The sequence below is a fragment of the Halichoerus grypus genome, chromosome 7, assembly GCF_964656455.1.
Source record: "Halichoerus grypus chromosome 7, mHalGry1.hap1.1, whole genome shotgun sequence".
NCBI lineage: Eukaryota > Metazoa > Chordata > Mammalia > Carnivora > Phocidae > Halichoerus > Halichoerus grypus.
This window is the reverse complement of record NC_135718.1, coordinates 126,369,515-126,391,297: the sequence shown is the minus strand read 5'-3', so window position 1 is coordinate 126,391,297 and position 21,783 is coordinate 126,369,515. Positions and strand designations below refer to the sequence as shown.

Sequence of the window (21,783 nt, the reverse complement as noted above, 5' to 3'; positions counted from 1 at the left end):
TATATGATATTTGAATCAGTCTCTTCCACCATTATGATGACAAAATCGTAAGGATTCTACAATGTATCAGCTTTTTAAATAGCTGACAAAACAAGTGTGGTAGATTAATGCAGAAACTTAAGGAAAAAATGCTGGGTACTAATCGTTAATTCTGATTTACCAGTTGTTTTGACCCTTCAAAGCACAACTTTCAATCCCAGCAGAGTGAAAGCAGCAGAATGTTTGTGATTATGTTTTGCTTTTACAAGTTTAACTGTAATCATCGGTGTAGGAACAGAGTGCACCAAGTCAGCTTTTCTAAATTATTTGCAGCCAATCTTTCCCTTTCAAAGCACCAGAGTGCTTCTGACCTAGTTAAATTCCTGCCATTCTGAACATGCTTAATAAAAAGACATTTTTGGGGGGCGGGGGATCTCTATACTCACTTGTTGCCCAGTAACCAGGAAAATGGATCCTTCCTTTCCATGTACCACTTGTCGGTAAATGTGGTCGAGAATTAAGAGCTCACTCCAGCAATTCTGAAGCAGCTTCATTTGGTCATCAACCTATAAAAGAAATAGAAAAAAAAAATGACACTGTTATTCACTACATTTTTTATTTTTGCCTAATTTTCTACATAAGAGAACTCACTATAAGCAAGAAGTCTCTGCCAATGGTCGTCATGGCACAAATGCTCAGAATTTACATCGCTGCTCCTGAAAATCATTATTTTCATTTGGATAAATACTTTTTAGGCCACATATGAATACTTAAGAGTAGTATTTATAATCAATGAGCTGCTAGGAAAAGGCCCTCCATTAGATCGGTCTGTCTAATGTTAACAGAGCTATTAGAGTTTGCTTGTGGGAGGTCCAGGCGCCTCACACTGTCCTCGCTAGACCCCATTAGAATGGCCCCAAATAGCCTGTGCTTATGTATCTAGAGTTTAATACATTGACCCAAAGCTAAAATAGTACACAGATATTAGCAAGCTGCCAAACTGAGATTTCTTTAAAAGACAATTAGCACGCCGGCACAAATGACTTTGGAAGATAAAGAGACACACTGCCTTATCTGGCATCAGTATTAACTGATGTGTGTGTCCAAACTGTCCTCGATTTTGATTGGAATAATCACCAATCATGGTCTTGAGGCTCATCTACATTTGCTTTATGATTTGGATGATTTTCCCAAAAACGCTCTAAACTTCAGTTTCCATAACTGGAAAATGAACCAAGAACATTACCTCCCTCACAGGACTGCCATGAGGATTAAAATGAAATGTGCTGGGTCACAGTGGGCATTTTATTCTTATTTCACCTTGTCCTCCAGGGGAAATTCTTCATTGACATTCTTCAATGACAAAACCATACTTATTTCACGGACAGTTCACATATCCACAGTCTGAATGTGAAGAGCATAGTGACCCATTGCAATGGCTACTTGTAACAGTGTGCTCTTCGTTTTGTAATATATACCACCCAAAGACCCCGGTTTTTCCAAATGCAGTGGCCATATTTAGACACACACTGTGAACTTATAAAAGTAACACCTGGGGGCGCCTGGGTGGCTTAGTCGTTGGGTGTCTGCCTTCGGCTCGGGCCCTGATTCCAGGGTCCTGGGATCGAGCCCCACATCGGGCTCCCTGCTCAGCCAGGAGCCTGCTTCTCCCTCTCCCACTCCCCCTGCTTATGTTCCCTCTCTAGCTGTGTCTCTCTCTGTCAAATAAATAAATAAAATCTTTAAAAAAAAAAAAAGTAACACCTGACATTGATACATTGTGTAGTTTTTTTTTTTTTTTTTTTAGAGTTTTTGTGTATTGCTTTAGATTTAATTGACAGAACGTGCCTTCGAAGTTAGCCAAACTGGTATCATTATATTAAATTTATAGATGAGAAAATAGGGCTCAGAGAGCTGCCTAAAAAATTCTCTTCCGCTCTCTCAAGCTCTAGGCTGTCTCCAAATTACATCAGGAGGTGCTAGAATTTTCTAAATGAAATTAATTTGACTTACTTTTAACAAATTCATTTTTAAGTGGCCATTCAGTGGAACTCTGGATAGCTGGCTGATTCTAAGGAAGTTTCCATTCATACATTGATTAGTACTGATAAGAGCTTGTGACTAACTTTCTTTCCATGACTCCGGGACATAGTGAACATGGTCAAGGGAGCACTGAACTCATAGTACAGAGAAGGATTCAAGACTCAATTCTATACTTTCCAGCTGTGAGAGCTTAGTCACACCACGTAATTCTCTAAGACTTATTTTCTCACCTAAAAATATATGAGAAAGTTTTTGTGAGGATGAAATAAGGTAGTGGATGGGAAATCCCCTTCGTAAACTGTAAAACAATACACAAATGAAAACACATCAGACAGAGGGCTTGTGCCTGATGGACACGGATTCTGTGGAGAAGGAGAAAAGCAGTAGTATTGCAACTACACAAAACTACAATCAGGCTCTGTGATCAGGAAAACACATCCCCAAACATCTCCATCAGAAATACTTTGAACCAGTTAGTCTGTTCTGACCAAAAGAATTTCATTCATGGGCACCTGGGTGGCTCAGTCAGTTAAGCGGCCGACTCTTGGTTTTCGCTCAGGTCGTGATCTCATGGGTTGTGGGACTGAGCCCCAAGTCAGACTCCTTGCTCAGCAGGGAGTCTGCTTTTCCCTTTCCCTCTGCCTCTATGGCATGCTATCTCTCTCAAATAAATAAAATCTATAAATAAACAAAAAAACAAAATTAATAAATCTTTTAAAAATTTTTCATTCATTAAATAAATCGATATTTTTAATAGCTGATTCTTTGGTGGGTTTGAGTGCCAGACCTGGGATATAATGGTGAGCAAGACAAACGCAGTCCCTACCTTGTGAAAATGACTCTCATGGGGGACAATGTTCACCCAAACATGACTTGGTGGTTTAGTGACAGTAGGAGGTCATGTTCTTCTCTACAGAAAAATCTCCAGTGTTGTATGGTGTGACAAGTCAGCCCTTGGGCAGCAGTTGATGTAGATCCAGCTAAATGTTCTCCATAAACTGTTGTCACAAGGAGCAGTGGCCAAATGTCCCAAAAACATACATGTTGTAGCATCCAGGGCACATTCCAGGAACTGTCTCGCCAGATGCTTGGTGTGATTTCAAAACAAAGCATACTTTGCTCTCCTGGGTTTTATTATGCTCTCATTTCAGCAAAAACACGACAGCATCTTATTTCAAATTTATCAGTCTGTGATGACAATTTGGTTCCACTGTAAGTTTTTTGGTTTTTGGGGTGTGTGTGTGTGAGAGAGAGAGCTATGAAGCTTTAGTTATTTATCACTCTTTTCAGGGAAACCTAAAATACTCCCCTCTGAGATTGTCTCCCCAGAAACAATTATTATACATGTTAATGTTGCAAATAATTTCAAAATGGATGGGGGAATACGGACTCCTCAAAGTGCATTTATTGTTCCCATTTTGGAAAGATGAAAGAGCCAAGAGATTATCCACTGGCCACACAGAAAAGTAGAAAGGGGGGAGTGAAAATGAATAGAAGCATAAGTTTGGGAGCTATCTCATTAAGGGTTTCTTCCTCTTCATTTGCATATGATGGTCCCTTATTTTCATATATAACAGGACAGAAATACTATGATAACAGTTTTCCGGCATCAGGCCATGTTCGAATCGTAAGTCAGAATCTGACTTCTCCTGGCCACCTTTTCTTTTGGGATGTTGAAGACACACTTCCAAACAAAGATATATTTCTGTCTCGTGTTCAGAAAAAGAATGGGGTGTATCATTTTCAGATTTTATGCCGAACTCTGTGTGTGTATGTATGTGTGTGTGTGTGAGAGAGACAGAGAGACAGAGAGAGAGAGAGAGAGAGAGGAGAGTGCCGGCCAATTGCCAAGGAAGAAATAAAGGTTTTGTTTTCACACATCCTCTGTAAGTTTCTTAGTAAGGGGGGGGGGGCTGGATATTTTTTCATCCCCACTTCTGCCCACTGCTGCCTATGTCCAGACGCAGTAAGAAGATAGACAGGCTTTTAAAATCTGCATATTTCCTGGTTCCTCTGCTGCTTCAGAAATTGCAAGAATAGGTGAACATGTCTATTTTCTGTAATTAGCATTTCACTTTTGGTTTTATATTTTGTACTGTTCGGGGCATCATCTCTTCCTTTGTGTCTAACATAGGATCTTTGTTGTCATCACCCTGTTTCTGCAAAGTACTGTAATTGCTTGTGAATCTGTCTGCCCCCCTCGAGGACAGTGGTGGAACCTGCAGCTGGAGCTCCCACAGTGCATACCACAGCACCCGGCACAAAAAAGGAAAAAAAAAAAAGATGCATTTTATAAATGCTTGTTAAGACAAAAAACAAATGACTGAATTACCTTCCCTTCTGCACAGTTTCTGCTTTTCACCTGTGTATCTTTGGTACCTAGCCCACAAGAGGAGCAAGCAAGTCCTTCCGTGTTGGTGGAATAAACAACCATCTTTGCCCCACGCGATGAACACCCCAGAAACATGCATCTGACCCTTCCCACATGTGCTGGCAGGTCCGGACCCACGGCTGGCCCTTCGTAAAGACTTCTTGACTGATTGTAATTTTAACACTCCTCCTGAGCAATTGATTCCTTGTTTTAACACTCTCCGAGGGGGCTTTCCATGCCAACATTCCATTTCATTATTTTCCATAATTGATTATGTCATATTTCATGTTATCTTGAAATTGGTGAGTATGCAGCTTCACGGTGCTTTGGGTGACAAAGTTTTTATGCAGCTCTATGAATAAAAGCACGGGGTAAATTTGATGACCGACTTGATCCTTATCTCTAGATAAGAAAAGCTGGCAATTTTGAAGATATTTTTTCTTTGGAAAAGAGAGTTATAGGCGACATGGGGTGGGGGGTAGGGGGAAGAGGAGAAAAAGAATCCACTGCTTTTGAGTAAATTCTCCAGGTATGAATACTGTCAATAAACAATTTAGGGTGGCATCTGGGGAGCTCAGAAGGGGGACTGAATGAGTATAATTTGCATTATGTATCAAAACCTCTCGCTAGTTAGCTATACCGCCTCCTAGAATCCTGTGTTATCAGCTGTAATAAAAGGAAGGACTTATCTCAGAAACCTAGTTACTCATCACAGAAACTATTTATATTGACGTTACAGATGAGTGTGTAAAGGAATACAAGCCACATATTGTTAATGAAGCACACTTCCCACAACCCAGAATGTTAATCATTAGAGACACGGGCTTTCTCCTAAGAACAGTGGATTTGGGCAAACAATTAGAAAAAGAAAAATGTGTAGAACTTTCTCAAGCCTGCACTTAACTTATCAAAACCTTTCTGTTGCCCCCTCCCCTTTACCTTTTACGAATCTGGAAACTACACTGTGATTTCACTTTCCCTGGCGGATTTGAAAATTGACATCATGAATCACTGTGGTTAAACTTTAAGAAAGATTTTTAAGGAACACATTCTACTGACATGGATTGGTAATTTAAAAGTGGACGTGAAGCCATCTCTTACTTCTGATCATTAAGGCTGGTGTTCTAGGCCTTTGTTAGAAACTTGGTTGGGGGACGCCTGGGTGGCTCAGTCAGTTAAGCGTCTGCCTTCGGCTCAGGTCATGATCCCGGGGTCCTGGGACTGAGTCCCAAAATGGGCTCCTTGCTAAGCAGGGAGGCTGCTTCTCCCTCTGCCTGCCATCCCCCTGCTTGTGCTCTCTCTCTCGCTCTCAAATAAATAAATAAAATCTTTAAAAAAAAAAAAAGGAAAGAAAAGAAACTTGGTGGGGGAAGAACAGAAGTGACTAGGACAGAATCCCTGCCTTTGAGAAAAATCACAGTCTGAGGGGAAGAGACAGAAGCATAAGTCTGCTGTTATAATTCCATGTGCAAAGGAAGCTGAGGAGCACTTTACCCTGCTTCACCTCCCAAAGGGGTCAGGGAAGCTTCTGAGAAGAGGATACTTAAATGCAGGACTTAACCTTGTAGAATCACTCACTGAGCTCTGTAGCTCCTGTTAGAACAACTCTTGGTACCAAACCAAGTATTTAAAAATGATGTGAGGATTCTTCACAATCATTAAAAATAAAGTCCAGCTATTCGTTCATTTTTTTTCTTTTCCTTTCTGGCAAAAAGAAAAAAAAATCCCTCAAAATGGACATCCATTTTTTGGGGCTTCCTTTTGTGACAATGGTGGCATTTATAAAAAGGTATTCAGAAGCAGGGAGAGAAAAATCAAAACCAAGACAAATCAAAATCAACTTTTACGCATCTGAGTGAGAACCTCCTCTGGGCTAGGCAGACACACAACTACTTTAATCCTTTACTGTTTTTATAAAGAATGCTGCTGATTATCTGCAGCCTCTGTCATAAACTGCTACAAAGTCCAAGAAAAATGATTTCACATTAACAATGATTAAACAAGCACTAAAAACAATACTGTGCAAGAGAACTAACAGCCAGTAAAACTCCCCTGTCAATTGTGGCAATACCCCAGGGATTTATGACCAGGAGTTCTCCCCTGCTCGGGGATAACTGAAGTCCCCCCGGTGCACTGTCTAATTGGGCTGCAAAGTCGTGCCCGTCAACGCTGAGCCAGGGAACTGCACTCTTCTGGCCTCTTTCTGCGTTTCTCTAGTGGAGCAACAAAGAATTGTTTTCTCTTCCTGTGATCTAACTCCTCAGGTGATGGAAGGAGGAGGCAGAGGGGTTTCACTGTATGATATCTGCCCCTTACTTCCTTCCATGCCACCAACCCCTTCCCATTATACCCATTTCACCGACCATCTGGCTCATGCCCAACAGCCCACGGAATCTAGGACCTCAATATGTCTACCTGCTTCTCCCTTTTGTTCTAATGCAACATATACACAGTCACCAGGAATATTTCTTTCAAAAAGGGAGAAGAAACACATAGACACAAACCTCTGGACATGAATCTCTTCCAAATTCTCTAGATTTCCGTTCTGAGATGTCTACCAAACCAGACCTCCCTAACCAGCGAGGCTGGCAACACTCACTGACAAACGTGCCTGCTGATCCTTCAGCCTCGGGAGGCCTGGGGTGGCCGGAAAATGAGAAAGTAAAGAGAGGTAAATGGCTGCCACCTCCAGGGAAGTGGGGCCACCTCAGCCCTGCCCCACCTCCTCACAATTAGGTGCCAAGTCAAAGAGCGGAGTGTGGTTGGGAAATGAGTAAGGTAGCTGTCAGCACAGGGAGAAGGCAGAAAATAAAACAGACCGGCCTCTACTTCTTGAACACCTAATCCAGAGTCACTCAATGGGGCAGTCAGAGGCCCCAAACCAAGGAACCTCAAAGGGAACCACTCTGTAACCCAGGGTCTGACAGCAGCCGCTACAGAGCCATGATGAGTCATCGGGAACAGGCTCAACAAATCTGCTGTTTAAGAAGTCGGAGAATGGTGTGACTTGTGTTAGAGGTCTTCCATCAAAAATTATTAAATTTCTTGGGATGCCTGGGTGGCTGAGTCGGTTAAGTGTCCAAAATTATTAAATTTCTCTCAAAGTCTAACATGTCCAAACGTAAGTTTCATTTATCCAGAACATTCATATGCCTGGTGCACCTTATTTCCCAAGGATGTCACATGCAGTATTATTTTTTTTTTTAAGATTTTATTTATTTATTTGAGAGAGAGAGAGGATGGGGGTGGGGGCATCTGGGTGGCTCAGTCAGTTAAACATCTGCATTCGGCTCAGGTGATGATCCCAGGGTCCTGGGATGGAGTCCTACATCGGGCTCCCTGCTCAGCAAGGAGTCTGCTTCTCCCTCTCCCTCTGCTCCTACCCGCCCCCCACTCATTCTCTCTCTGTCTCAAATAAAATCTTTTAAAAAGAGAGAGAGGGAGGGAGGGAGAGAGGGAGAGATTGAAAGAGAGCATGAGCCAGGGGAAGGGCGGAGGGAGAGGGACAGCAGACTCCCTACTGAGCAGGAAGCCAGATATGGGGCTCAATTCCAGGACCCTGGGGGATCATGACCTGAGCCGAAGGCAGAAGCTTAACCGACTGAGCCACCCTCGCACCCCACATGCAGTATTATTTTATACAAAGATGTGATAATATCAATGTGAGTTTTTTTCATTTATATAAATGTGAGACAATTACACACGTGAGAGACATCTTTGAGGTTTGGAGATAATACTGCACAGCGTATGTACATGTTAAATATCACCTGAATTATGTATCATCACAGACAACATAATGGAATTCAATTTCTTTCGCATAGAACAGTAGCTATAGTCTCAGAATTTATCAAACCAAAGGACAAAATTTTTCTCAGCTTTTATCCCTCTTGCTTTTTTTAAGATATTATTTATTTATTTGAGAGACAGAGAGAGCATGAGTGGGGGGGGCAAAGGGGGAGGGAAAAGGAGAGAATTCCAAGCAGACTCCCCACTGAACACAGAGCCCCACTTGGGGCTCAATTCCAAGAGTTGGATGTTCACCGACTGAGCCACCCAGGTGCCCCTTTTAACCCTCCTCTTATCCACACTTCAAAAAGCTTCTTGTTGAAATGTCAATTAGTCACAAGCTAACAGTAAGTTCATCATATTTCGGGGGTCAAGTGGGAATGTGCACCACAGCAATGCTAGTCGTCTTTCCTATTTAAGTTTTCATATGCATCCACATATAATTTATGTGATCTGATTAAGGTGGACACAAAACGGTAATGACTATTTTTCCTTTTGGCTTACGGAATACAATCACATTCCATTGCTTTGAAGTCAAAGCATGTACATATGTAAAGAGATAGGGGAAAGAAAGTTTCTGCCACTCACAGACTGTTACCCCTAAGAGTTGCTTTGACATGACGACTCAGCATGATGGGGTGATTCTTCCATACAGTTGTGGACTTTTGCAAAGTAATGAAGATAGGAATTAGAATAGCTATGAACTTTATGGCCAGCCCAGCCCCAGGTTTGGGGAGACCGGTATTACAAAGGATGGTCTGGATGAGGGCAGGGTTAACCTAGGAGTCACTTATCTTGTCAGATTATGGACATACCCCAGTCAACAATAAATCAACATATAGCTGGGTGTTTTTGAGACCTGAATGAATTTAAGAACTTATCCTCAAGGAACTTACAAATGAATTGAATTAACAAGACATATCCATGCCAAGTAATTAGTATAAAAGGTAGCATATAAAGTGTTAAACTCTGTGGAACCAATAATTTGAAAATGAGTACATATATATATATATATATACACACATACATATATATGTATAAATACTGTGTGTGTGATATATGTTATATATATAACTCAACTTATTGTATTTATTATAACTCAGTTATTTTATAGGCATATGTATAAAATGCCATATCCTTAAAATATCTGAAGCAGTTTATATGAACACATAATAAAAGATGAATGAAATAAATGAGAAAATGGGGATACAAGGAAAATAAAGGTAGGATAACAAGCTGAAGCCAAGACTAGGCTCAGTCCCTAAAATCAGCTTCAGAAAGGTTGTTTCAGTGACTGGAAATGGGCCACACTTTGGTTCCTTGCAGGCAGAGTACCATTACTAACATGATTTGTAGTATGCATGAGAGAAAATCAAACAGTTACTTGCAAAACAGCCTATCTTAGTGCTGGACTCCTGAGAGAAACTTCTCTCTGAGTTTTCCAAGGAGGATTCTAGATGTGTGCAGTAAGCTAGGCTCCAACCACATCCTCAGGTACCCACAATATTTAGCTTCACAGAGGGTGTTCCTTTTAAAGCCTATGGCAATGTTAAGAGGCCACAAGATAATTTGGTCCTGGAGCACAAATTTCTGACGGTCTGTTTTCCAAAGATATACTGAGACAATTCAGAAATGGAGAGAATGTATGTATTTTAGGCCCCTTCGTTAAGAGCAGAGATCAGGACCATTAGACACGGTACAAGAAATATATGGGCTTTGCAACTTGGAAACATGGGTTCCTAGCTTGGCACTCTTGCCATGTGAACTTTGGGAAGAATTCAAACTCCTTAAACCTCAGCTGCTCTCTCAGCCGTTACTTTTGTTAAATGATATAAGCGTGCCTAGCTGAGTGACTGCCACGTGGCAGACACCCAAATAATGGTAGTTAAACCCGACTCTGAACACAAAAAAGAAGGCAAAATACAGGAGATGCAAATTGAAGTACAAAGGAACAAATTTCAGGTGATGGAAAAGGATGATGAATGAGAAAAGAAAAATATTTTAAGGCAGATTAATGTGCAATATTTTCCAGTGCTTTCTCTTGCTGGGTATTGTTTCATTTATGACCACTACCTGTTTCCTGTCCTCTAGTTTAGAAATCTCCTCTGTATAATTAAGCCAATATTCCTCACATGTCCGACCAGGCAGATATATTTCAAGCAATGAAGACAAAACCCTTGAAGGATGAATATATTTTCTGTTAGCTTGGCTGGAATGTCCAGAAAGCATTTGTGAATATGATTATCGTTTTCAGAATATTCGTTTTCTCCATTTCCTTAAAGGCAACAATACCAGCAGCCACAGGACTCCAGGTATGCAGTGGGCCCATTATCTGGACATCAGTGACTAAGGCATAAATTAAGGAATGTTTTGGCTGCCTTACACCTTGCGAAATGGGCACAGAGTTGAAGTCCTTGGAATACCAGTGTGGAGAAGAAAGGGAGAAGCTGAGGATATTCTAGTGAGCATGCTCTGTGACCCTTAAGGTCTTAATGTAACTTCTTCCTTTGTAGACTGCATGTCAAAGCCAGAAAAAGAGTTGTTAGAGGCTAAAATGTCCTTGGGTCCTTTTTGGCTGGCCGTTTCAATCAGGCAGTTGGCCAAAGAAAGGAGGAAAGAACCCAAGTGGCCTAAATATCACTCACCAAAAATACAACTGAAATTAGGGCAGAGGCAAAGGAGAAGTCCCTAAGGACCATCCAGTGATGGGAATTCACTGGGCACAAAGGCTCCTGGGAGAACTCTTCAACCCAGCTCACCGGAGACATGTAGACAACCTACTCTCGTCATACAATTTACATTCTCCCTTCTGGTCACAGAGCTAAGTGTGAGGTCAATCCATGCCTTCAGAGATACTCAGAAATGGATTCACAAACATTGGTAGCAACTGAGGAAAGAGCTCCTGGAGTCAAAGCATCAGCCCCAAGGATGAGATGGTTATTTCTAGGTAACCCAAATAATTTCTGCTTTTGAAAAATCTCTCAATAGTGTATATTGGGCAATATTCATTCCCATGCTCCAAACTCGGCGTGTTAACAATGCCAGTAGTTCTTATCTAATTTCCTGTCTGGGGCACTATGAATGGCATCCCCTTGCACTATCCGAATTGAGGGTACCCCCACACTGGTATATCCTGAATCACACCCTGGTCCTGGGAGGAAAGTTGGTGCTAGTTAATATTTGCTTCATCAGGGCTGAAAGGACCTAGCAACTACTTTCAGTTCAACTACTTCATTTTACAAAAGAGGAAACTCAGGCCAGGTGGGCTGTGATTTATATAAGATTACTCAGTTGCCAGGAATAGAATGGGAATCCAGGTATTCTGAATCCCAGCCCAGTGCCCTGTGACTATGCTTTCTATGTTCATATGGGAATAAAGAGCAATCTTATTTTTTTCTCTGGAAGTTTGTTTTTTTTTAATATTAACACTGTCTCAGTTTCTTTCTTGCAAGGAAAGAAATTAATGGTGATTTAGTTTCTTTATTTCAAATGTAAAGAAGTTTGTGATTTGAAAAATAAAGGCTTTTGGAAATACAAAAGACATAGATAACAAATGATAGAACCTTGGAATTATCTGGACATAAAATCTAGATAGATGATCTTTCCTATTTTGGGCGAAAGGCTATGAAGGTGACTTGGATGGAAGATGAACTAAGACCGGGCATTTACTTAATTCCAAGGGGGTCTGTATTGTGTCCCAACTTAGATAAGAATGAGGTTCTTTTTTTTTTTTTTTTTTTTTTTAAAGATTTTATTTATTTATTTGACAGAGAGATAGAGAGAGAACACAAGTAGGCAGAGAAGCAGGCAGAGGGAGAGGGAGAAGCAGGCTCCCCGCAGAGCAGGGAGCCCGATGCGGGACTCGATCCCAGGACCCTGGGATCATGACCTGAGCCAAAGGCAGCCGCTTAACCGACTGAGCCACCCAGGCGCCCCAAGAATGAGGTTCTTCTGGGTAAACTAGAATCAAGATGGAGAAGGAACCCAGAGAAACAAGATTACACACTCTTCCTATTTTTTTTTTTTAAAGATTATTTATTTATTTATTTATTTGAGAGAGAGAGACTGAGAGAGAGAGCACATGAGAGGGGGGAAGGTCAGGAGGGTCAGAGGGAGAAGCAGACTCCCTGCTGAGCAGGGAGCCCGATGCGGGACTCGATCCAGGGACTCCAGGATCATGACCTGAGCCGAAGGCAGTTGCTTAACCAACTGAGCCACCCAGGCGCCCAACACACTCTTCATATTTTGAAAATCCACAAATTATTACATGATAGACTGGATTTTTCTCTCAAGGTATTTAGGCAAATATTAACTTAATTTGATCCTGAGCCTTTTTCCTAGTAGCCCACATATAACTTTATCAGGATGTGTCCATTTGGTCACAACAGAACGAGTGGCGGTCTACCAGCCGTCCATGGTAACCACCTTCCCCCGGCTGTCCCTGCTGGAGCGGCACTGGGGACCACCTCCCTTCAAAACCTTTGGCCCTGGGGGCGCCTGGGTGGCTCAGTCGTTAAGCGTCTGCCTTCCGCTCGGGTCATGATCCCAGGATCCTGGGATTGGGCCCCGCATCGGGCTCCCTGCTCTGCGGGAGGCCTGCTTCTCCCTCTCCCTCTCCCCCTGCTTGTGTTCCCTCTCTCGCTGTGTCTCTCTCTGTCAAATAAATAAAATCTTTAAAAGAAAAAAAAAAAAAAAACCTTTGGCCCTGTACCTCTGCACAGTGGTGCCCCTGGCCTCTTGGTGCCCCGTGTGTCATCAGTGAAAAGGCTGGGTGGCCCCTTTCTGGCCTAGCCCCAGTCCCAGAAGACCCAAAGGTCAACACGTAGCTCCTGGTTGTTTGTGCCCTTTTCTACAACAGCCCGCAGCTTGGCAGGGTGGAGTAGAGGACTTCTGAGCCTCACTGAAGGGCTCAAACCTAAAAAGGAGGAATATTATTATCATGGAAACACTATGCACCAATATTGTACAGCACTAATTTTGACCAATTTTTTTAGTTCCCCAGATCTGGTCATTTAAAAGGGGTAAACATCCGGAGCACCTGGTGAATCGAATGAGGGTGGCTCAATGGGTTGAGTACCTGACTCTTGGTTTCGGCTCAGGTCATGGTCTTATGGGTCAAGGGATCAATCCTCACCTAGTGCTCCAGGCACTCAGTGGGCACTCTGCTTGGAGATTCTCTCCCTCTGCCCCTCCCCCAACTCTCTTGCACGCATGTGCATCCTCTCTCTCTCTCTCTCTCTCTCAAATAAATGGATAAATCTTTACAAAATAAATAAAAGGGGTAAACATCCTACACAAGGTGCAAGGAAATGATTCAGGAATCAAAATCACATGACCTAGATTTTTAACAATATCATACCTAGCTCTACTGCATCTGTGTGTGAGGTAAGTGTGCCGTACAATGTATTTCCCATTACTGCTACTTTCATATTCTTTCTATTCCAGATTCAGGGAGAAAAACATGTGGGCTATGATGCTGCACTGCCCTCTCCCCACTCACACAGCACACACCCCCTATACAATCCCTAAGACAGATGGATTGCCCTTCTGAATCTGTCCCCATGAGGCCAGGACTCTGCAGGTCAGTCCCAAGCCAATCTCTTTATGTCTTCCATATTTCTAGGTAGCGTTTCCTTTATTCACTCTTAGTAAACTCTATAACTCTGGGATTTCTATCTGAATATAATGATGAAAGATAGCAAATTGAGATCTGAGAGAATTTACGCCTAGCACAGCTACCCTGACACACAGATTAGAAGTTCCTGCCAAGATGACTGAGATGTGAAATGCAAGGTATTGAATTCCATGGTCCTCATTATTCTCATTGTAAAATGGGAGAAAAACCTTTTGGATTGAAGAACTGCTTCTCTAATGGAGGTTAAGTGAGGGTGGGGAAGTAAGCACCCTCAAAAAAGAGAAAATGAGAGAACCCTATTCATCTCCATTGTCTCTGGGATTCACACACTAGAAGTTAAACTAAAACGCAAGCAATATTAATTACTTAAATTGAATACTAAGTACAGATCACACAGCAAGGGGACATAATATTTATTTATATTTATAGGAAGAAGTGATTTACATTTTCCACCTACAACACTGTTCTTTGAGAGAGAGTATTAACTGTATCTGCTCAGATAGACCGCATTCTTGCCGGGTCAAGGACATGCTGTGTCTACGGAGTGAGCTCATTGACTATTTTGTTGTAGTAAGCTGCTTGATTCATATCAAAGTATCTCAGCCAATTCATGAAGTCGATTAATTTTTTAATTGAACAGGCCAACAGTTTCCAGATTGTGTAGATAGATACAGGCCTACCGATGGGTTATTACAACACATCAATCATACAACAGTTCTGTTTTCACACAGCTGGTCATACAATTCGCGCTGTATTGTGTTTAGTATTAAGAAAGCAGTATTATGGTGTGGGTGGAGTCCTGATAATGGGAATAGGAAAAATGCAGCAACAAGAGTATAAGTTTTCTCAATTAGTCTGTCACGTGTCCTTCTCTTAATGATGTTGGCCATTACACACAAGTGAGAAAGCGAAGGGTTTCCAGGTCCAACATGCACTGTTTTCCTATTATTTCTTCATGACCAATTAGGACTTTTCCCTGCCAAAAAATATTTTTAAAATCTTTCTTGACTATAATTCAGAACTTGGAAGATACCAAATAATAATCATAACTCACTCATAGGACATTCCTAAAGTATTCCACCAATGCAGGATCTAGCCAGGTGCTCAAGGTTAGCTGGATTTGTGCAGCACGGTCCTCTCCCAGTTCCCTGAGCACCGCCCCCACCCTCATTCAACTCTGTCTGAACTGCCTGCTCATTTCTCACTAGCAGCCTGAACATGGCAGATCAGTCTGAGGGCCCTGGATGTCTCATTCAATTTCATTTGCTCAAAAGGAGATCGTGCAGAGGCTGTCTGGGGGGGTACAACTTCATCCTCTCCCTTGTTGTGACCACCTGCCTTCAGAAAGGTGGGGGACACAGAGGTATATCCTAAGATGTGTCATCTTACAAAGATCTAAAGAGGTTATTTTTCATGTGACAAATACTATATTTTCACATTCCAAGTGGTACTTCATTGATGTAAATTTCCAAAGAATGAAGCATAATTCCAGTTTGCAAAAGTTTGGCCTAAGGGTTCTTGCCTCAGACTCAAGCTTCAGTCTTTCAAGGAAAAATTTGGTTTGAAAAGAAGGAAAATGAAGTCTAGGGGAGGACCAGAGAACGCAAAGCCAACTCTCATTGCTGTGCATAAGCACTGTGCTGGCGCTGGAAGGGATTCAAGGGTAAAAAGGAAACACTTCTCAAGGGGCTTATATCCAAGTGCAATGAAAAAAATGAGGTTGGGAGCCATGGGGGCTGTGGTTTTCCCAATACCCAAAGTTTCTCTTGGAAACCATGGCTGGGAGTTGGAGGACCCTGAGTGTGCTCCCGTCTAGTGTCGATCTGGAATCTACACGCTTTTTTAAAAACTGCAAATGCTGCTTGTTGGCTTACTTCTACCTCACTTCTAGAATTCACACGGCCCATTACATGAAGGAGGAAGTACACAAAGGTCACATGAACGTTTTACGAGCTGGATTCACTAAGTCACTACTTCCTCAGGGCTTCTGCAATTAAGGGATCATATACATAAAGGAATGGCAGAGAGTTTGACAAGAAGGAACATAGGGTGACTCCCGGGTCCTAGAGACCACATTGAGCAGGTGCCTTTTAATTCAGAAATGAACTTGGTAACATCACTGTTACACTTTAAAGCAAGCCATCTGCCTACATTCACATACATTGAATTCCTACATTGATCACACATGATTTATAAAAAGTACAGAAGGAAAACACCACTCCTCATAGTAGAAAAGCAATCCATTTCTTTTAAAACCTTTTTCTCGGAGTAACTGATACACGAGTAGAAGATCCTAACACGAAGAACCAACAGGACTGCCTAAATGAGGATGTTCAAACCTCCACCTCTTGCCATGGGTGGCAGCCCTGCTAGAAGCCTGTGGCTCAGAAAGCTATCCATCTCCATTCACACATGAGCTAATCAGTTCAAGGAGGGAAGCGCCAATGAGCTCTCAGATCAATATGGTGAAGTATGGAGATTGATCTCCTCCCAGAGTGAGTGCATTAATGAGCTCCTCTGTATGACCTTTGCCCAGTGGTACAAATTAGACTCTACCACAAACCACATTCTTGAATGGGGGCTTTCAGTCTTGGGTTGCTTTTAATAAAGCACACTGCAGGCAGACCTCAAAGAAGACTCTCAAAAATTATAGTACGTTCGTGTACAGAGTAGGCCTTGCAGAATTACTACATTATGTTCCAAATTATGGAGTGAGACAGCATAAATGCATGCTTTTAAAACAAAGCATATACTTTTTAAAAAGCATGTTTCCCTTTATTTATTTTTTTTAACTAACAGTGCTGGAAATCTTTCCAAGCAGGACTCCTACTAATGACTTCACTTCATCCTCTCTTAAGAATTTAGGGAGATACAACTGTGCTCCAGATCTTTGCTTCTCAAACTTGAAGACGCCTACAATTCACCTGGGAATCTTATTAAAATGAAGGTTCTGATTCAGCAGGTCTGGGCCTGGGATTCTACGCGTCTAACAAGCTGAACAGTGAGACCAATGCTGATTGAATATACCACCCTTTGAATAAAAAGCTCTAGAAAATTCCAGGAAATTGATATCCCCGCCCTCCCCCCCCGCCACATGTGTATGTGCGTGCACACACATTATCTCACTCACACACCAATATTTTAGGCATAGGAATTTGGTATGAGAATAATCACTCTAATGGCGAAGAGTAAGAGCTTTGGAATCAGACAGACTTGATGCAAACCCAGGCCCCACCAGTGGCCAACAGACTGAATGTAACTTTGGGCAGATGACTTAAATCCTTGAGCCTTACTTTATTCCAGCTTCAGTCAAATTCTAATTAATATTGGGGCACCTGGGTGACTCAGTCCGTTAAGCTGCGACTCTTGATTTTAGCTCAGGGCTTGATCTCAGGACCATGGGATGGAGCCCCATGTCGGGCTGGGCGCTGGGCTCTGCGCTCAGCAGGGAGTCTGCTTGAGATTCTCTCTCCCTCTGCCCCCCCCCCGCTCTCTCTCTAAAATAAATAAATAAATCTTTTTAAAAAATTCTAATTAATATTGACACCTCTTCTTCTCGCACCTTGTTGTAAGGGTTAACTGAGCTAATGCACACACAGAACTTAAAACAAGGCTTGAGTTCAATAAATAATTGCTATTATTAGAGTACATCATTGTTCTTCCATAAAAAGTCAGATTAAGTGTTACAAAACAAATAAGAGTTCAACACCAAGGGGTGCCTGGGTGGCCCAGTTGGTTGAGCGTCTACCTTCGGCTCAGGTCATATCCCTGGAGTCCTGGGATCGGGTCCCGTGTCAGGCTCCCTGCTTGGCGGGGATTCTGCTTCTCCCTCTCCCTCTGTCCCTCCCCCCGCTTGTACGTGCACTCTCTCTCTCAAAAATAAAAATCTTTGAAAAAAAAAAAGTTCAACGCCAAATGAAAATCAAAGCAACAGCTCTAAGCTTTTGTTTGGACATGGTCTCCCTGCCAATTTTCTTACCTGTCTTGGGGAATGACCAGACAGAAACTGTAGCTGCTGGAGGCCCATGGGATCTTGACCTCAGAAAGATGAGCACAATGATACAGCTGCCCTTTCCTGGTCAGGGCCCAGCACGGCACCAGTCTGAGTGTGAATGTATGTTGGTGAGGGGGTCAATGGTCGCACATGGGGACATGTGTGCCTGTTTGTCAGTGACCTACATATACATCCATCTGTGCTGCCCCCAGCCTTGCTGATTCCCTAGCCCTGCCCAGGGGAGCAACTTCACAACCACTGGTAGTCAGAGAAGGGTTTCTGTCCTGTGCATCTGTCTCGACACTCCGCTTACTTGCTGGTTTGAAAATTCCAGTTTGGGAACTGCATTCGGGTTGGCATCCAAGCTTTAATCCCTATGAAAGAGTAAATACCCACGAAGGTAGCAATATTTAAATCAGTGGTTTTACAAATGTGGCCAGAGGATCCAAGAGGCTAAAGCTATCTTCCCAATTATACTAAGCTGCTATTTGCCCTTTTGACCCTCTACCTCTCAAAACTGTACAGAAACAACAGGATGTAATGACATCATCACTGTGGTGGCAAATGAACCGTATGCTTCTGAACTCTTGTGTTCTACCCATTTCTCCCTTTTTAACTCCTATTACATTAATATTGATAGTTAAAACGCACATAAACTGAAGCTCTTCAGAATCCTCAATCATTTTCAAGATTGCGAAGAGTCCTGAGATCAAAGTTTGAGAACCACTGCTTTAAAATGGGGTAAAAAGATCAGCCTATGTCCCAGATTTTGTCACACAGTCCTAATTTCAAGTCCTTCCATGACTACATTCAGACTTGCCAAATCAATGACTTTGAGTTTGGTGGGGTGGAATGGATCTCTCACTAAATATATATATAATAAATAAATATATGTATATATGATAAAATAGAATAATGAACAAAATTCTATAGTAATATAGGAAAGAGTGATTAATTCCTGCTCAAGCAACCGAGGAAGGTTCTTGGAATTGGTGTTTGAGCTCAGCCATGTACGATAAATGTTGTGAGGGGCATCTAAGCAAAGAGAACAGGGTAAGCCAAAGCACAGAGGTGTAAAGACTGACGAAGAAGTGAGGGCAAAGATGAGTAGTTTGGTACATCAGTAGTCAAGGAGTGGGAGACGAGAAGCTGAGAGTGCCTTGATCAAATCAGACAGCCGAGGATAACAGCTGGAAGGAGTATGTTCTAGGAGAATACAGGAAAGGAGGCCTCTTGGAGGTGATGTTGGTAATGTTGGTGATGAGCATTCATGTGTTCAGCAAGCAATTCAGAATGTTACTGTGGAGTCCGGGGAGAAGGTAGGGCGTAACAGTGTGTGTGGATGAAATCACAAAGAAGATTGTATAGCATGAGAAGGGAGGGAAACCAATAGCAGCCAAATTCAAGAAAAATATCATTTAAAAGTTGGGTAGAGGGTGCCTGAGTGGCCCAGTCAGGACTCTTGATTTTGGCTCAGGTCATGATCTCACGGTTGTGAGATTGAGCCCAATGGTGGGCTCTGCACTGGGCACGGAGCCTGCTTGGGATTCTCCCTCTCCCTCTCTCTCTGCTCCCTTCTCTCTCTAAAAAAAAAATAAATACAAAATAAAAGTTGGGTAGAGGGAGAGGAGCCAATGAGGGAGCCTTGCACGGAAAAATCAAAAACACAGTAGTGACCAAAAGTCTGTTTCAGAAGTAATGTCAGGGATGCAGAATGGAGAGAGAAGGTGTGGATGAGGTCGCTGATAAGGTTTGAGATTTGAGAGAGCCATTTCCCATGGAAAATGGGAGTGCAGCCTCCCTGCTGGCCCAGCTTGAGAGCCCCCCACACTCCCCACACACTCTTCCCCTCCTCCCTCCAACACACAAGGTTGACTACTGAGACACCAGGAAGAGGTAGAGCAGAGGCCATGGGCGCCATGTTGGAAAAAGCAGGATGGTGAAGATGGGGAGACCAGTTACAGAGGTGGTTTATTTTGAGCCTTTTAGGAGGGGAGCCTTGCACATCTCTGTGACTGATGGGACCTAGTGGAAAGGGAAGATTAAAATGCTAGCATAGCATGAAAACATTGACAGAATTGAGAGAAAGTGAGAGGAACAGTTTAAGTGGGAAAATTAGAAGGAAACCCTCAGACTCCATAAGAAGGGGCATTGTTTTTTATAAGTAGGCTCCATGACCAACGTGGGGCTTGAACTCGATGACCCTGCGATCAACAGTTGCATGCTCTACCAGGCGCGTCAGAAGGGGCACTGAACTCAGCACAAATCTTTTTTTTTTTTTTTTTTTAAAGATTTTATTTATTTATTTGACAGAGAGAGACACAGCGAGAGAGGGAACACAAGCAGGGGACAGCGAGAGAGGGAACACAAGCAGGGGGAGTGGGAGAGGGAGAAGCAGGCTTCCCGCCGAGCAGGGAGCCCAATGCGGGGCTCGATCCCAGGACCCTGGGATCATGACCTGAGCCAAAGGCAGACACTTAATGACCGAGCCACCCAGGCGCCCCTGAACTCAGCACAAATCTGAAACTTTCTAGAGAACAGGTCCTGAGTGGGTTGTGTGCCTGTGAGTTGCTACAGGAGGGAGCGTGTGTTGGTAGAGGAAGGGTATGCATGTGGCGAAAACAGGGCAGACATAAGTCCGAGCTCAAAGGCAGAATTCACCTGACTAAAGCCCCTTTAGCTCCTTCAGAAACTAAAGTTCGCCTAAAATTTGTTTCTTTGTCCCCAATTTTAGCCCCAGTCAGGGTTATAGAGAGTAAAGGGCACTCACACTGTTGAGATTTTACTCTCCTTTGGGGACCTCTATTATTGCACTCCCTATATTGTAATGTAATTATCTGAGTTTTTTCTTATTTCTAAAAAAGTTTCCAGAACTCATTCTCTCTCCACCCTCATACCTTCCCATTAATAACAGACATAATTATTTGGCATAAATAAGCCTTGGTCGACATACTAATAGAAGGAAGACAGAAAGTCACTGAACAACAGTGAATGAATCGTACTGGACTCAGAGTTCTTTTCTCTCCACCCTGACTCCAATCAGCATTTCAGTACCCTTACTACAGAGTCAGATTAGACAGGCTGATAATCTCACAAACTACTCTCTCCTTCCTCCATCTTTCAGTGGTAACAAGGGACTAAGGAGGCATTACATCAGACCCAAGGGAAGTGGGAGACTTATAGAGACTTAAGAAAACTTTCTCATAGGGTCGCCTGGCTGGCTCATTTGGTGGAGCCCAGGACCCTAGATCTCAGTTGTGAGTTCGAGCCCCATGTTGGGTGTGGAGATGACTTAAAAATAAAATCTTAAAAAAAAAAAAAAAGAGGGGCACTTGGGTGGCTTAGTTGGTTAAGCGTCTGCCTTCGGCTCAGGTCATGATCCCAGGGTCCTGGGATCGAGCCCCGCATGGGGCTCCTTGCTCGGTGGAGTCTGCTTCTCCCTCTGCCTCTGCTGTTCCCCCTGCTTGTGCACTTGTTCTCTCTCTCTCTCTCTCCCTCTCTGATAAATAAGTAAAATCATTAAAAAAAAAAAAAAAAAAAGGAGGGGCAGGAGCAGCATGTGTTATGCCTAAAATGTTTGTCATCACTGCATTATCTAATCAGTGAATGAGAAGTTACCAGAAGAGGATTAATGCATTTTTTTAATGAAACAGCACAATATAACTCATTATTCTCTAAGATTAATGGCAGATCTATGAAATTTCCATAAAGAGGAGCTTTGTGAGTTTAACTGAAAATCTACAAATGGGTAAATATTCCTAGAGATTCTATCGAGCATTTTTTTTTTTTTTTTTGGTCAGAGAGAGGGCAAGCGCACGAGCAAGGGGAGTGGCAGAGGGAGAAGCAGGCTTCCCGCTGAGCAAGGAGCCCAATGAGGGACTCGATCCCAGGAACCCGGGATCATGACCTGAGCCAAAGGCATACGCTTAACCGACTAAGCCACCCAGGCGTCCCATCTACCAAGCTTTAAAATCA

At 42.7% G+C, this 21,783-nt stretch overlaps 1 protein-coding gene across 4 annotated transcripts in view; it reads right to left on the bottom strand.

The window, feature by feature from the left end:
- The window catches only part of NR5A2 (nuclear receptor subfamily 5 group A member 2), a 135,614-nt gene that overhangs the window by 62,032 nt on the left and 51,799 nt on the right, over nt 1-21,783 (bottom strand). For all 4 annotated transcript variants that reach the window (XM_078078245.1, XM_036081533.2, XM_078078246.1 and 1 more), the window contains one exon: nt 426-545. In XM_078078245.1, coding sequence (XP_077934371.1) covers nt 426-545 — 120 coding nt within the window. The remainder of the gene's footprint in view (nt 1-425; nt 546-21,783) is intronic.